This window comes from Equus quagga, chromosome 14 (genome assembly GCF_021613505.1).
Source record: "Equus quagga isolate Etosha38 chromosome 14, UCLA_HA_Equagga_1.0, whole genome shotgun sequence".
NCBI lineage: Eukaryota > Metazoa > Chordata > Mammalia > Perissodactyla > Equidae > Equus > Equus quagga.
In genome coordinates, this window is record NC_060280.1 from 10,768,398 (window position 1) to 10,785,336 (window position 16,939).

The 16,939-nt window shown below is 49.3% G+C and overlaps 1 protein-coding gene across 7 annotated transcripts in view; it reads right to left on the reverse strand.

Moving 5' to 3' along the window:
- Positions 1-16,939, reverse strand: part of NAV2 (neuron navigator 2) — a 390,162-nt gene that overhangs the window by 214,196 nt on the left and 159,027 nt on the right. For all 7 annotated transcript variants that reach the window (XM_046685992.1, XM_046685993.1, XM_046685991.1 and 4 more), the window contains exon 5: positions 8,674-8,932. In XM_046685992.1, coding sequence (XP_046541948.1) covers positions 8,674-8,932 — 259 coding nt within the window. The remainder of the gene's footprint in view (positions 1-8,673; positions 8,933-16,939) is intronic.

Sequence of the window (16,939 nt, forward strand, 5' to 3'; positions counted from 1 at the left end):
ACGCAAAGGTCAGAAGTAATTCAAGGAAGGGAAATGATGACCTCAGAGGTTGGTGGGATGGTCAGGGAAGGTTCCAGATAAAAGTGACCCCAGGGCAAGATGTGGCATCTGGATGTGAGTAGAGGGCAAGAAGGCAGGGAGCAGAGTGTCATACAGAGGAGAGGAAGGGCCAGCATGTGCTGGGCTTGGGGGAGCAGTGGCAGGAAATGAGGTTAGAGAAGCAAGCAGAGCCACAGGAGGAAGACCTTGTGTGTCACAGTAGCAATCTTAGACTTTGTCCTACCCTCCAGTAATGAGACATTAAGTAGGGAGGCTGGGGGCAGAGCTAAAGTTGAAAAGCAGAGTGTCTTCTAGTTTAGTGACACAGACGCTAGGCCTCTGGCTAACATTTTGAAGGTCATTATTGTTAACATCATGTGCCTCACCAGAACTATCAAGCCGCAGCCTGGAAGCAGCTGCTGTCCGTACTTTAGAATCTCTCTCTGCTGAAGAGCTGGGACTTGCTCACGTGGAACAGCTGCAGGTACCACAACAGATGCTGCCCGTGGTACCTGCCTCGCCGAAGAAAAGCAGCGAGAGGGCAGCATGGCAAGTCAGCCCTGTGTCATTGACACAAGCATCATTTATAGTACCAGAAGGTTCCAATAGCTCCTTAGCAAGAGGAAGTCCACTTCTCATGATCATTCCATGTCCAGACACAGTTACAAAATGACAGAGGACACAGATGGGTTCTTTGAAATAGATACATGTTGCTTTTTTAAAAAAATTACTTTTAAGGACAGTGGTGTAACAAAGAGTCGTGGTCAATTTCTCCACATGTGCAGAGCCGAGCAGGCAGGGCAGCCAAGCTGTTGTTCCTGGCACATAACCTGCAAGCGCATCCGAGCTCCACACGTGGTACGTGCTGATGGGAAGGAAGCGGTGCCTCCTCCCAAAACCACTTCAAAGGCCGGGAGTAGAGGCGGCCTCCAAGGAAGGATGTCAGCTTGTGTGCACATGCTTAGGACCTCGGGGGGCGGGGTCATAATCGGAGATGCTTTTTGCCAGACACGATGATTAAATGCTAAATCTCTTATCTCCAAGGTATCTGCTTCTCTGCAGCTGGGCAGAGGACCACTGATTCCTCTCTACGAGATGGTCATGCAGAGATCAACTTCGGGAGTTGGTGGAGGCGGCTGGTTGCCTTACCTGCCCCAGATCAAAAGACCAGCATGGCCATTATCTGCTATCGTGGTGCACTGCTTACATGCCACGTATTAAAGGATTGAAGTGACTGCTTTTAATCCACATGACATTGTGAGTGAGACAGAACTACCCCATTTTACCAACAAGGAAAGGCAGACTCATGGAGATGAAATAATCTGCCCAGGTAACCCAGTAAGTGGTGAAGACAGGCTTTCACTAGGTTTGACTGCGAAGCTATACTCTTAGCCACTATGCTTCTCAGCCTCCTGCAGGTATAATAAGCCTAAACAGCTGGGGCTCCCCAGGAAGGCCAGGGGGCACTAAGAGTGGTCAGTGGCAGAAATTCATGGGAATCCTTCACCCCTGGACCAGTTCCCTCCATAATCCCCCTGCCGCATCCAGATTCAAGGGTGAGGCTTCCCAGCCTGCTCAGTATCCCTGGTGCCTATCAAGGGGTTTGGCTCCAGCAGGTGTTCAATCAATGTTTGCCCTTGAACAAGAGACAAATTTCCAGAGCTCTGGGAGAGGTGTCCTCCTCAGCCAGAGGCGGCAGGGCTATTTCTTTTGGCAACCAAACTTTACTGCTACACCTAGTGGTGCTTGCTCAGCTAAAATGTTCCTCAGGATTGTGCTCGAGGCCGGGGGTGGAGAAGTGGGGTAAAGGAAGCAAGGAGGAGTAATAGGCACATAATTATTGATCAAAAAATGTGTGTTCAGCGGCCGGCCTGGTGGTGCAGCGGTTAAGTTCGCATGTTCGGCTTCTTGGCAGTCTGGGGTTCGCCAGTTCAGATACCAGGTGCAGACATGGCACCGCTTGGCAAAAGCCATGATGTGGTAGGCATCTCACGTATAAAGTAGAGGCAGCTGGGCATGGATGTTAGCTCAGGGCCAGTCTTCCTCAGCAAAAAGAGGAGGATTAGCAGTAGTTAGCACAGGGCTAATCGTCCTCAAAAAAAAAAAAAAAAGAAAAGAAACTAAGAACATCCTTTTATTGGCTTCATTAGAGACAAAAGGCACCCAAAAGAAATTCTAGGTGAGGGATGCGACCCTGAAGGAAGGCCAGACCTTGGCTTCTGGTCAGCTGGAAGCCCTGCGCCCAGTCCGCCCTCGGGGCAGGGCAGACACGCCCTCATCCTTCAGTTCTTCCTCTCCCCCCATGGCCTCCCAGCTGCGGCTTCCTTCCATCATCTGGGACTGATAACAAAGCATTCACGGATGGGCATGTGCTTCCAATTAGCTATTTTCCCAGCCAGCTCCTGTTTTCTTTATCTTCCAGAACTGAGCACATCGTGGGAACAAACACTAGATTTCAGGTTTCCTCCAAGCTCACCCCTCTCCCTTCCTTTCCGAGGTGTGGACATCTGCATGACACCCAGAAAAACTGGAACTCAGTTTGCCACTGCAGTGGGTGTCTGCTCTGACTTAGGTCTCATTCCTTCCTTAGGGAAAGCAGTCACTCTCTAGCAGAGTGCTATGGACTGCATGTTTGTGTGTCCCCCCAAATTCATATCTTGTAACCCTAACCTCCAACATGATGGTGTCTGGAGATGGGCCTTTGGGAGGTGATTAGGTCATAAAGGTGGAGCCCTCGTGACGGGATCTGTGTCTTGTAAAAGATGGGAGAGAGCTTGCTTTCTCTCTATTTTCCAACAAATGAGGACACAGCAAGACCACGGCCATGTGGAAACCAGGCAAGGAGCTCTCACCAGAACCTGAACATGCAGCACCCTGACTCCAGCTTCCCAGCCTCTAGAACTGTGAGAAATAACCTTCGGCTGCCTAAGTCACCCAGCCTATGGTGACTTGTTACAGCAGCCTAAGCTAACTAAGACACACGGCCAGGAGACACAGTGACGAACATGGGTCCCCAGAACCAAGTCTGGGTGATACGGTGACTTGTTCTACAGAGAAGCAACTGCCCTGGGCTCCTCCCTGAACCAGGCAGATCTTGAGTTGGGGCTCCCCATGTGTAAGCTTTTTAGAAACATCACTCCGGTTAGAAAAGGCAGCTAGAGCCTAAGAGTGGGGTATCAGGCAGATGCAGAGAGAAATGAAGTGTGAGCACCCCTGTAGTTTTAGGTAAGAACTCAGTGAAAACTAAATACCAGTCAGAATGAGGAGGAGATTCACCCCAACATCAAGGTCTGTTCGGATGCTTCAGGGGCAATGAGAGGCAGAAGGCCAAGAGCAATGGTTGAAACATAAGATTTTAAAGAACAGCCTCAATGACCACAAAAATACCAGAATTCCACAAGGAGGGGGAGAGGAGAAATGTAACACAGTGGGTAAAGTGAGGGTTCTGGGCTCAAACCCCAGTTTTTCCACTTGCTGTGTGACCATGGGTAACTCACCAAACTTCATAAATTCTAGTTTCTCCATCTGCAAAATGTGGATATTAACATGACCTACGGCATGAAGACCGCTGCGAGGATTAAATTAGATGATGCATTCAAACTGGTGCATAATACGTATTCAAGAAATGTTAGCTGTCGATACCTTAAAAATAACAGTAGATACAACGATGTACCTGGCTTTTTCCTATACCCTGGAATGGGTCCTCACAGGATTCAGTGGATGCCAAACTCTAAGTCAAGAGTAGCAGTTTGCAAGCAAGCCTAATTTCTACTTTCAGAGAACTGAGGTCGTGGTACCCAAGGGCATCCAGAAGCGAAAATGAGAGACAGCCGCCTTGCTGCTTTGTCTCCTCTGGCCAATTAGATTCATGCTTCAGGTCTTATAACTCAAGAGAAAACCAATCCCACATTAGTAATTTTAACAACAACAACAAAAAGCACAACACACATACACGAGATGCAGGTGAGGTAGGATCAGGGCCAGGACAGAGCAGGGAGCCAAACATCACAAAGACCACCTCGACACTCACCTCTTCCTAAATCAGAACAGGTTTTGATGACCAAGCAAGCAAAGTCAGAATCAATGAAATGCAGAAACACTACGTACACTTCAACCTCACTCACACACTCTCTCTCACACACACACACACACGCTCCCTCAACAACCCCACAGCCACTCTCAAAACTCTCCAACATTGGATCAGTAGCCAAAGCATGTTTGGTTTTCTCGAACTGCAAACATGAAATTGGGAGGGGCACCAAAAGGAAGCAGCCAGAACAAAGGGAACAGTGGGTTGGGTGGAAACCATGCCTTGTAGGACACAGAGAAAGTCTAACCTAGAGATCTTTTTCTGACCCAGAGTGAAGCGGATGATTTTGCTTTGAGATGAGTCCTTGGATGATGCACTGCATGACAGGAAAGAAAAAAGTGGATGAGTGAGGAGAGAGAAGATACATTAGACACACAAATACGTAATAGGAGTATGTCACAATGGGGGTGCTCCTGGCTTTCCCTCTGCCCACTTTTCCCACAACATGCAGCTTTCCTTCTAGGTCTAACTTTTCTGATTTGATAAATTTCCAATGTGAAGAACTTGCTATCAAGGCTGTCTAAGGACTTCCGTGGTTTTCTTTTTTTAACTCCAAATATCTTCTCTGCTATCAGTCACTATAGGGCCTTGTTCCCACAGTAAGATGCTGAAGCAAGGGGGCTCTGACAAGCAAACTTTAGACCTTTCTAAAGTATTTAGATGCTTCCATTTCACAGGCTTGTTTTACCAGGGTGCTTTTCATGAATGTCCCATAAAGTTGCCCTCAAACAAGGGTGTAGGATAATTGCAAGTTTTGCTGGTCTTGGGAATTTTTTATCTCAATAAGTATAGAAATGATCATTTGAAGTCTTCTGAATTTGCTAAGTTATGGACTTTGGACACAAATTTGGAAATATGAAAAATCATGGTTGGGCTTAAAAGAAAAAGTTAAACTTATTTACTGCCTTGTGAAAGATAGAAATATTTCTCTTTCTTGCAGCCACACTTCCTATATCATGTTTATAAAAGGCTCTGAGATGGGAAATACAAAGTCGGTGTCACTGGACTTAGGAGGTGGAGGAAGAGAGAAGAGAATGGAGGAAAAGAATAAAGCGATTTTCTGGATTTTCCCTAAACAGCTGTCTGAATGTTGATAATACGTAAGGGAGACACAGAGGGAGAAGGAAGCAGGTCTTAGGGACTATGCTCCTCTCCTGGACTCGAGACTGGTGAGGAATTTGATGTGGACCAAGTTCTTGGGCATGACGTCAATTCATGAGAAAAGCTGAAGTAAAGGATAAAAGTGAGTGTCCACTCGGCCGTCGGGGAAGAGTTGCTCTGCTTCCTCAGGCCGAGGTCTCAACTTCCCCGGCTAGCTTCCACTGCTCCTTTATTAACACACACCAGGGGAAAGTTGCCAAGTCTTAGTATTAACTATCTCCAGAGGTACAGCATTTAGGCCTGTTCATATCCGGCAGAGTTCTAACAGGGGATTAAACCAAACCTGGCAACTGGGGCTTGCATCAACATTTCACATTGATGACCAGGGTCCACCCATTACCCTCGGGACTTTGGTTATCAAAGTCAGAATTTAGGGGTAGAAATACAATGGAGCTGGGCCAGTGATGCGATTTTATTATTCTTAAATTTATAGCCCGAGTGTTAGCATGGGCTATCCCCAGAACTTCAGAATAAGGTTTTCCTCCGGAAGGAAAATTAGAAGTATCAATATACAGCGGATGAAACCAGTCATCTGCAGAAGTAACCCGCTCTGGGCGAGATAAAGGATGAGTGAGGACACACAGCAACTCCAGAGCCAAGTCCATGTCCCCACCTTGCAGGGTGGGGGGCCGCCGCGGCAGGAGCCTCTCTGCAGTAAGTGAACATGAAGGCTTAGGTGAGTGTGGCTCGTGTTTAGGAAAAGTGTTGATTAATCGTAGGATGTTTTTTTCTTACTGGGAGATGGGTGTCCTCACTGGAGCATCCGGTTCTTTCCAGAAGACAAACGCCTACTGTGGAAGTGGATGCCTGAGGCTAGCACACTCAGTGACACAGCCCAAGGTTTCTCAACACGTGTCCCTGGGAACACTGTGCAGTGAGATGCAGTACATAACAAGAAGATTGCTGTGGCCAAGTGTGAGGAATGCTTTCTAGGCCCCCGTCTGAAGATGTACAGTCACACGCGTCCCTCTCGCAGGCTTCCTCCTCTCCACCACCACAGACCTAACCGCTCAAGCCAGAACTGTAGGCTTCCTCTGGGACTCCTCTCTCCCTCACTCCGGAGAGTCCATCCACCCGCAGTCCTGTCGGCTCTTCCTCCAAAATATCCTGAATTGCTTCATCTCCACGTCTCCCCCAGCACCTTGATCCAAGCCACTATCATGTAGAGGACCACGGAAGCCTCTTCGCTGCGGTCTTTCCCTCTATTCTTGCTCCTCCACAGGCTTATTTTGCACATAGGAGCAAAGGTGATTTCTTAAATCAAATCAAGTCTCCCTCCTGCTTAGGATTCTCCAGTGGCTTCCTTTCACCTTTAGAATGAAACACAAACTCTTTGCCCAGGTTAGTCAGCACTCTGTGACCTGGCCTCAAGGCCACAGCACTGCACAACTCCAGGGGCCACTGGTCACACTGTCTTCCACATAAATGGTGGCAGCCCTCTTTGCTTATAGGCTACCTTCTCACTTCCCATCTCCCTTCATTCACTGAGCTCCAGACTACACTAACCTCCTTTCTGCAACTCCAGTGTGCCAAGCTTACTCCCACCACAGGGCCTTTGCACCAGCTGCTCCTCTGCCTGATCTACTCCACACTTGAGCTTTGCATGGCTAGCTCCTCATCATTCCTATCTCCACTTTGGTGTCACGTCCTCAGAGAGACCTTCTTATCAACCAACCTGAATTATCAACCCAAACCCTCTGAGTCCCATCATCTTATTATAATACCAACTATCTGATATTTCTCTTCCCTGTTTATTTGCCTGCCTCCTCTAGTAGAATATAGAGAGCAGGCGCCTTGGCTACCTCATTCACCCTTGACCCCCAAGGGCCCAAAACGGTGCCTGGCACACAGAAGGCATTCAAACACTAACTAAAGAAATGAACGCACATTCGAGGATCTGAGCAGAACTGCAAGAACAGTTCTAACAACCTAACCCAGATTGTTTCCCAGTGCTTCCCCCAGAGAGCCGCCCCCTGCAAGTCACTACCCAGGGAACACGCACTCTGCACAATGCACTGTGGGAAATGACATCCTGACCGTTCAGTTGTCCAGCTCCACCAGGGAACCTCTGCACAGAGAATGGCTCCCTCTCAGGGGCTTCTTCAGGGCAGGGCGAGGGCGCAGAGGCTGCTGCCCGGCTGTCTATTCCTCTTTGCTAGTCCAGGAATCTCTGCTAGCCCACAAATTTCCATAGTGTGAACTGGATATAATTAGATAATTAATTAGGGGATCTGATTTACATCACATCACCACTGCTGGTTTTAACACCGTCACAGTCGGGAAATAGCACTTCTCATGGGGAAAAAAAAAAGCTGTAACCGTCTATAAGGCAGCCGCTTTGTCTGACCCGCTTTGTGCTTTGCCCAACTTCAGTGGGCGAGGAAGGGTAGGAAGGGCTGTGAGAAATCCTACAATTATTAACGCTGGGGCTTTGGGGGACTGGAAAGAAAAAGCCATTACTCTTTAGCACAGATGAAATGAAATCAAGCAATCCAATTTGATCAGTGACATTTAGGTTTGACGGCTAAAGGTTTATAGCTTAAAAAAAAAAAAACAATTACTATGGACTTTTCTCCAGATCGTTACTGAGTCAAAACTTTCTTGTTCCTAATCCTTTTTTTCTGCCACTAAAATGAAAGTTTTACAAGGCGATCTCCTGCAGAGTTGCAGAGGAATGCAGCCATTCCCGTGGTGACGCATTAGACGGTAAGTGCCCTGGCGTTCTGCTCGTATGTCACTCTATGGCGAGTCCCACTGGCAAGCACGGGTCCCTCCGGGACCACCACCAAAACCCAGGCCCTAGTCCTGCAAAGCAGAAGACACCACTACCGACTCTCTAAGGTCAACAAAACCCAGTCACGTTTTATGGAAACTTCTCCCATCAGGGGATGCTCCCCCTCTGGGGGAAGGTGGCTGCCTCTTTTCCTGCTAAGAGCCACTTGCCATCCTTCTTCTGTGCTCGCGATATTTCTCCTCTGGCAAAGCAGAGGCACCTGCTGGAGTAGAAGTGTTGCTTCCACTGAGTAAAATTACTTGCACATATAACACTGAACACCCAGCTTACAGGCAAACATGCAAAATAAGTTCGAAGGTCTATCTTAGGGACAGTTTATTGCCTAAGAGTGTGTGTGCAGAGTTAAGGCAGGGGCAGCTAATTAGCTTCGGCTGCTGGCGATTCTGACCTATGAAAGTACACATCCCCACCAGGCACAGGAGGCCTCGTTGCATCCATTTCAAGGTCTTGCTACCTCCCCACTAACTACCAGTGGTTCTCAGCACTGAAGAAGCTCCCCTGAAAAACACGCTGGCTATAGGCTAGAATTTGGAGGATGTGGAGGAGGACCCCGGAAAAACAGAATTCTCATTTGGCAAGGAGCCCCCACCTGGACTGCATTTCAGCTTGTGCTTTTGACTGCTGATGTGGCGCTGGCTGGTGAGGCTGGCACGGGGCTTGGGGAGTGGCTGGCACCTGTTGCTGAGGAGTGCCAGCCTGGCACTGGGAGGGGGCCCCGGCCGCCGGGGCCGCGGCAGGTGGCAGCGGCGAGGAGAGCTGCGGCTTCTGGGGCTGCTGCTGCTGCTGCTTGTATCGGGAGAGGCTGAAGAAGAGGCCTAGAATGGCCTTGAGGTTTCCATTCCTGATCTCTGCAAGACAGGAAAGAGATGCTTGTTAAGAGTCGTCTCTTCTGGGGAGCCCTTTCTGGCTCCCGTGCAACGGGCTGCTTCAGCCCTCACACGAGTTTAATCCCTCTAGGATATGACAGATTTCCTGAACGCTTAATTGGTATCACAGTCAATTAAAATCAGGCCCAAACGACAAAGAAATTAGCTTCTTCTCCCCACTGGGGATTAGAGCGGATACACGATGGCAAGTTGCAACTGGAGGGCTGGCAAGTGCCAGGAGGAAATTCTCAGGAAGGACACAACCGAAAAGGAGTCCCGAGCAAGCCTGTGCTTGTTCTCCAGGCAGAGAAACTCGCTGGGCCCCACGTGGCTCTGCCAAGTCCGTGTTCCATGCTTCAAGCCACCCTGAGTGTGCCAAAGGGCGCTGTCCCGCTCCACCAGGATCCCTGCCCCGCTTTACCCAGTCAGCCTTCTCTCAAACATGTGGCTCTGTGTCTGGCTTGTCCACTGAATAACGAACTTTAACTCTGGACGGGTGTGGAGACAGGCTATAGCACTTGTTTCCTTGAAGAATTACTCACACAAAAGTTCTCCCATATTAAAAGAAGTTAGAGCAGAGCGGGGATAAGAAAATTTTTATCCCAGATGGAACTTTTCAGATGTTAAAATGCATCTGCCTCGAGGCATGCATAAAGAGCTGCAGAGCAGGAATGAAATATTTACTCACAGGCAGGGGCTACGGACCACAAGGGGGCAATCCCTCCGGCAATGCCTCCTTTCTAAAGTTCTTTTGACACCAGATGCTGACGGCCAAGGTCTAAACTGACCCTGAGAGCGAAGCAGTGGGGCCACCCAGCATGAGGGACGGAGAGGAAGGAACCTCAGGGGCTCCCTCTGCCCTGCTTCCGCCCTAGGCTGCATTTCTGTTTCTGAATCGGCAAGTGGGCTAGAGGGGGTGGGGTCAGAGGAAGGGAAGCCCCCTGTGTGAGTAACGCACACCTTCAGGTCAGCTCCAGGCTGGGGAAGAGGCTCCTGATAAAGCAATGAGTTTCCTCCAAGGACCAGTAAGGGGCAGAAGGTATGAATGGGGTCCTTTCAGAAACAAGATGACCCCTGCAAGCCTGCCAGCTTCCTGGGTGTGACTGCTGCTTAGGCCAGGCTGAATGACTTCCTGCTGGAGCCCCCTCTCTCCAGGCGCTAAGGAAACTGACAATACAAACTATTAGAATCCAGCCTTCACTCTCTCCTTTGCGAGCCAGCAGGTTCTGCCTGTGGGACAAAACAGACAGGACAGCTGTTGGAAAACCTAAGGCATGACTTCCAGCCTGTACTCTGCCACTTAGGAGCTGTGCATCCCTGGGGAAGTCACTTAATCTCTCTGGGCCTCAATGGCAATATTGGCACAGTTTGCCCCATCACACAAGTTTGCTTTGCAGATCAAATAAGCGCACACGTGAAGGCCCAGTGTAAACAGTGAAGTCCTTCACTGGTCTTGGTTACTGTATGACAACTGTCGCCCCAGAATCCTAAACGAGGTTCCCAAATAGCTCCAGCTTTGTGCCTTAAAAATGATGGCTTTTACTATGGTGATCTTATAATTTATCATGCAAACCATGATAGTTTTGAGAGAGAAAGGGGGAGCTTTTAACGACGCCAGGACAACAAGTGTAAGCCAGGACTGACCTGGACAAAGAAGGATGCTTATGGACCCCCATGCGCAGTGCAGGGAGCAGAGAAAGCTCCAAGGTGGTGGCCAACCTGCCCATCACTCCCCCGCCCCCCAAGCTCAGTTTCACCCTCAGTTCCGCTTCCTTCTCCATCCTAAGGAAACCAAAGGAGAGTGCAGCCCTGCGGCTTGTTCTGCTTGTGCTTTGAAATGTTCTTACGAGCACGTCAGGGTCACAGAATGGGAGGCTCAGGCATGAGGGGTCGATGGGCACCTCATCTTGCTCGTGGGAAAAGAGAGGGTGAAGTGACACACCCGTGCTCCCCAGCTGGAGAGTGATGGGAATTAGGGACAGAATCAGGAGGAGGCATCAAGAGCTGACATGCAAGTGAGCACCTGTTAAGGTCCCCTCAAAATCAAATTCACTGGAGGGAGAAAGTAGAGCTAATCACAAGGATAGATGAAAGCTGTCCGAGTTATTTTTAGCGCCTTTTATAATTGTTTTCAGGTTATACACGACTTGTTTATAACAACAAGAGCTGCCACTAATGAGCCCGTATCAGGTCAAGCTCTTCACACGCACGATCCCATTCAATCCCACAACCTGGGAAGGGAATAGGAGTTCCCCTGTAGTGGCTCAGAAAGGGTTTATGACCCCTCCAAGGGCAGGAACGCAGGAGCTGGGATGTGAATCTAGGTTTGTCCAGCTCAAAGCCCCATGTCCCAACGCTGTAACTTGGCTTCCTGGACACCCATCGTGTGTGGCGGATTTAAAAGCACACCAGATAATGTTTTATTTATTAAGCTAGCTGGCGGGCACACAAGTATTCTTTATTCTTCTTCTGTAAGTATTCTTTTATTATGGAATGTATCAACCATTTGACACATGACAACATATCTGACACATTCCATAATACAATCTTTTAAACCACGCAAGAAAAACAAGGAAGGGAGGAACTCATAATTCAGCGTATCCAGGGGCTCGGGGATTGTCCACTGCAAAAAGCAAGCCTGTCCACGTCAGCTCCCTACAGCCTAGCAGCCCAGCCAGGGCGGACAATTGGAGCCCCAGGTGTCATATCCTCTACCTGCTGGGCTCGTTAAGTCTTTTCTTGTTCGTAACTGAGCATTATCCCCTAAAACATTCTTTTACTTGTTGTCAAAGAGCACAGTGTTCCCACAAATTAGGAGGCAGCATTTTTCCTGTAAAGATCACTGGTTTTTGGAGCCAGAAAGATCTGGGTTTGAATCTCTGCAGTCCATCATTGACAGATTTTGGGTTTTCACAAGATTCAACCTCTCTAAGCCTCCGTGTCCTTCTTTAAAATGGGTGTATGCCCTGCTGCACCTTTCCCACAGGGCTGTCAGGAGAAGTCCGTGCAGATAAATGAGAAGACGGGTACAGAGCACCTCGGACACAGCCTGACTCTGTACTTGCATTTTTGGTTCGGAAAATATGGTCGCTCTTCTGGCAGGCTCCTCCGAACTCACTACATGGCTCGCCATCTAAAGGAAGCCTAAGGAGCTGCACATTCTTCCTGCTTATTTTCTCCACGCCGGTCACTGGCACCCAGAAGGAAACCAATCCCGAATATTGTCACACGAGAGAAAACTCAATGGTGATCTTTCTGGTTTTTTTTTTTTTTTTGAGGAAGATTAGCCCTGAGCTAACATCTGCTGCCAATCCTCCTCTTTTTGCTGAAGAAGACTGGCCCTGAGCTAACATCCATGCCCATCTTCCTCCGCTTTATATGTGGGCTGCCTGCCACAGCATGGCTTTCCAAGCGGTGCCATGTCCGCACCCGGGATCCGAACCAGCGAACCCTGGGCAGCTGAGAAGCGGAACGTGCACACCTAACCGCTGCGCCACCGGGCTGGCCCCTTTCTGTTTTTTTTTTTTTTTAAACAGCTTTATTGAGTTATAATTCGCCTCCACATTAAGTGTACAATGATTTTTGGTAAATTCTAGGTTTAGAATATTCCCATCACCCTGAGAATTTCCTCAGGCTCATCTGCAGTCAATTCCCAAACTACCTCTAATCTGCTTTCTATTTCTACAGATTTGCCGATTCTGGACATTTCATATAAATGGAATCATGCAAAATGCAGTCTTTGGAATCTAGTTTCTTTTGCTTAGCATAATGTCTTTAAGGTTCATCCACGTTAATGCATTTATTACTAGTTCGTTTCTCTATATTGCTGAGTAATATCCCAAGACAGGGATATGCCACTTTTTTTTATCCATTCACCAGTTGGTGGACATTTGGACAATTTAATTTTCTTTTAAGAACACAACAGTTCAAGAGTGTTGGATGCTCTGACTGGGGTTGGAAGCCACAGTTTATGCCATGGGTGGTCTATAACAGACAGTATCCAAAACAGCTGGAATTGTGCTCTTCCCATATTTCCACACGGCATTTGTCTGTGTTCCATGAGGCCTGGTAAGCCAGCTCCAAAGGCAGTTGAAAAACAAACTCCATCAGCCCACAAAAATGTCTCCTTCGTGACATTTCCCCAGGCTTTGGAAAAAGACTATCATTTCGTATCTGATCAGCTGTCCTCACCCTCTTGATTTCCAGAGAAGAAAAAAAAGCGTAGAGCTCGAGAGAACTGATTTGCCCAAGGAGACACTAGCTAGCCGGGGTCTAACCCAGCGCGGGCACCCTGTTCTTCCTCTTCCGGCAGCCACCCCAAGCAAACTGCAGAACAACTACACAGGCCAGATTCCAATTTCCAGCAGAATTCAGCCTCGCCTCGATTCCTAAGGACCGTGGGCTCTCAGTGATCTGGTCCCACCAGTGGTGCTAATCTTCACAGATGTTGCGGGAAAGGCTGGGCACAGGGTAGGACAGATAGAAGAACTACTTTCTTTCAACGTTATTTAAAAGAAACCTCAGGGCTCGTTTACAATGGCACAGGCACTGGAACAACCTAATACGAAGACACTTGCTTTGTAAGGAAGAAGGAATTTGGAGCCAAAGGGACCACAGAGTCACAGAATGCCTATTGAGTTCCCTTAAGCCACGGGGTAAGGTCGCCTGTGACTCGGATTGAGAACTGTGGATTCTGTGCATTATTCCTCCAGGTGGCCCGTCTACACGACCTACATTCACCATATCAGTTTCCAGCCCTTCTGTGAACCACTCTCCAAGTCTGGCAATGAGGCTCCCCACAGGGGAAGTGGCTTGAGGGGTGGGAGCAGAGCCCACAGCCCCCTCTGGTGGGGGGCAGAAATGGTCCCATTCACTGCCAAACCCAGGCGATGTGGGCAGGAGAAAATGGAAATGACCCACCTGCCACGTCTACCCTAATGCTCTGGAAAGACCGCCTGCTTCCTGGGGCAGGGTATGAGGGGGGCAAGCTCAGCATCTAGGTCTCTGGGCATCAGGGGAGGGAACCCAGGTGGGAGTCCATCAAATCAGCAACCAATTTCACTTCAAAAGCACACATGCCTTCCCAGAGGCACCTAAACGGATCTTCCTGCCTCTGTTTCTCCAGTCTCCATACAGAGCTAGTCCTCTGCCCCATAATGTTCCTATGCCCCCTCTTCTGTCGGGATTTCCCTCCCCCTTCCTCTTCTGTCTGGTGAATGCCTATTCATCCCGTAAAACCCAGGAGAAATGTCACTGCCTCCGTGACGCTCCCCTGGCTGCCGCAGGCAGAGCTGAGTGCTGTCTTTCTTTGGGCACCACTGGGTCCTGCACATACGACTAGCACAGCTCTTGGAGTATTGGAATTAAGGCTAGTTTTGGAGGACTGACGTGACTCTCGGTGCCAAGCACCGTGCCTGGCGTAGAGGACGTGCCCAGGGCATGTTTGCTGAACCAAATAGAACACAGCTTACCATGGACCCCGGCTTCCCCCTTACAGGAGAATGGGCTCAGAGCCAGATGTTCGCAGAACCAGGGATAAGGGCCATCCTTCCTCACAGGGACAGGTTTACAGATGGTTGTGACAGGTGGAGTGTTGGGGAGGGGCTGAAGGGATCTCGAAAATCACCCGGGGTAGGGGGTGATTCAGCTTACGTGACTCTGACAAGCCTCCGAGAGCAACTGGATGGGTCCAGCCTTGGGGAACCCCGAGGGGGTGGGCAGGCCTCATCCAGGGGAAGTGCCCCAAACCAGCAGCATCTCCACGGGGCTCACCTGGGCCTGCAGCCTCAGCCTGGGAACAAAGGGTGTCTGTGGCTCTCTAGCAGGCAGGTTGGGGCAGGGCCCAGGCTGCTGCAATGCTTCAGGACAGGTGCATCCACCCGCCCGGGTTCCAAACCCAGCTGTAGTCACGGGGAGAGGGTGGAGGCGGACAGTGGGGCTTTCCAACCGCTGATGTTTTCTCATCAGAGGAGGAGCCTCAGGCACTCAACCGTCTTCAAAGGGAAAACAGAAAGCATTAAACCTACATTATTTCTTTAACCACCATAATGCTTTTCCAGTAGTGGTGCAGGTGGTTAGAAGTGTGAGTGGCGGTAAATGACACAAGACACCAAGCTTTCAAGTCAGCTGATGTGGCAGCTTAGCCACTGCTGACCTCGTGGGCCTCCCCGGACCCACATGTAACTTAATCTCCTTGGGCCTTAGTTTCCTCATCTATATGATGGGGACAACCCAAATACCGACCTCATAAGATTGCAGAGGGGATTAAATGAGATATAAAATGTGCACAGCACTTATTTCAGTGACTGACACGTGGTGGGTTCCCAATAAATGGTTTCTATTCCTATAATTTAACAGTATGTCAGGTGAGATATTTCCCGTATCCCTTAAATTGTGAATAAGGCCCATCTGAGGACAAAAGGCTCTAAGGACCCTTGCTTTAAAAGTTCAAGTTGTGGACAAAACAACTAGGGCCAGTCACGTGCCCACAAGACTGCATTAGTCCAGAATCAGTCTTGCCACCAAACACCACCATCGTCATCCCCCATCGCCCCAAAAAAATCTAGGTAAGAAGATCTAGATGAGAGAAGGTCACTGAGCGTGGGGAAGAGTGATCACGCTTGATGACCACAGAGACAGGATATTTCCTCCCCTCTCCAAGGAGCAAGAAGGTGGGGGCCTTGCACCCCTTTAAGTCAAAGAAGAGGAGGCTCTAAGAGAATCATGTCAAGTGGGGGTGCTGGCATCCTAGTCCCCACTTGGACATCTGCTTAGCAGATATGCTCCTTGGCCCCCTAAGTCGGGGGTAGGGAGGAGAAAGAGCTGGAGAGGGATATGGTGGGGGACTTCCAGGTGGCAGGAGGCCCATTCTACCTGCCACAGGTGGAAGATGAAGCCCACACATTCTTGCTGGTTCTATGGGGGATAATGGAGGGATGATGAGAATGAGGTCCACAGCCTTATCAGGACCACCTGGCCACCTTAGTGTGGGGACAAAGAACCTGAATCAGGGGGATGGGCTTTGAATGTGACCAGCTGAGAGCGAGCTGGAGGAGCTGGTCAAATCTCACAAAAGACCAGCAAGGCCATGGGAGCGAGTCCCTGGTCAGCAGGACACTCCCACCCGGGGACAGTGGCAATTACGGCTACCAAGAGGAGGACAGCAACTTTGCCTCGGCAGAATCCTGTTTCCTCTCTGCTGCCCCGATTCTGGGGGCTCGAGCACAGGAAGGAGGGAAGGGAAAGGAAGTCAAGCCATCATGCCCCCAGCCCCCACCAACCTTCCAAAGCCACTTGCACTGGGGCCAGGGGGAAATGAGCTTTTGAGTAGAGCCTGAAATTGAAGTTTAAAAATGAATAAGACTGAGTCATAAGTATTGAATAAAACTGTTCTAATAACTGAAGAGGACTAAAGAGTTCTGTATTATTGTGGCCAAGATATCATCAAGTGAGTCTCGACTCAGCAGGAAAGATGGAGGGTCAACACAGCACAGGTGGGGGCTGTTACTGTACCCCAGTGACTGATACCTAACACACTGGTTACAGGATGCTCTTCTATACTCACACTCACAAGGGACACAGCCCAACACTGACAAGGGGCTTGGGGCCGAGTGCCTCTTTGCATGATGTGCCTCCATGGGCCACACAACCTCTTCTGAGACATTCCAGCTAACAAAGAGGGTTCTAAATCTTTTCCGACTTCTTTCTCCTGTACGTGGCATGCCTAGATCTTATCGATCTGCTTTCCCAAGGACACCATGACCGTGAGCTCTGAGATCACACAGACCTGGGTTCAGACCCTGGCTCTGCAACTCACTAGCTACAGGCCTTGGGATGTCACTCACAACCTCTTTAAGCCAAAGTTTCTTCATCTGTAAACTCAGCCAATTATAAATTACAACTTCAGTTGTGAGAGCTGGAGCTGATGCAGACAAAAGCCTTAGAAGCACAGTGGGGACTTGTTTATCCGCATTAGGCTGCCCACCTGAC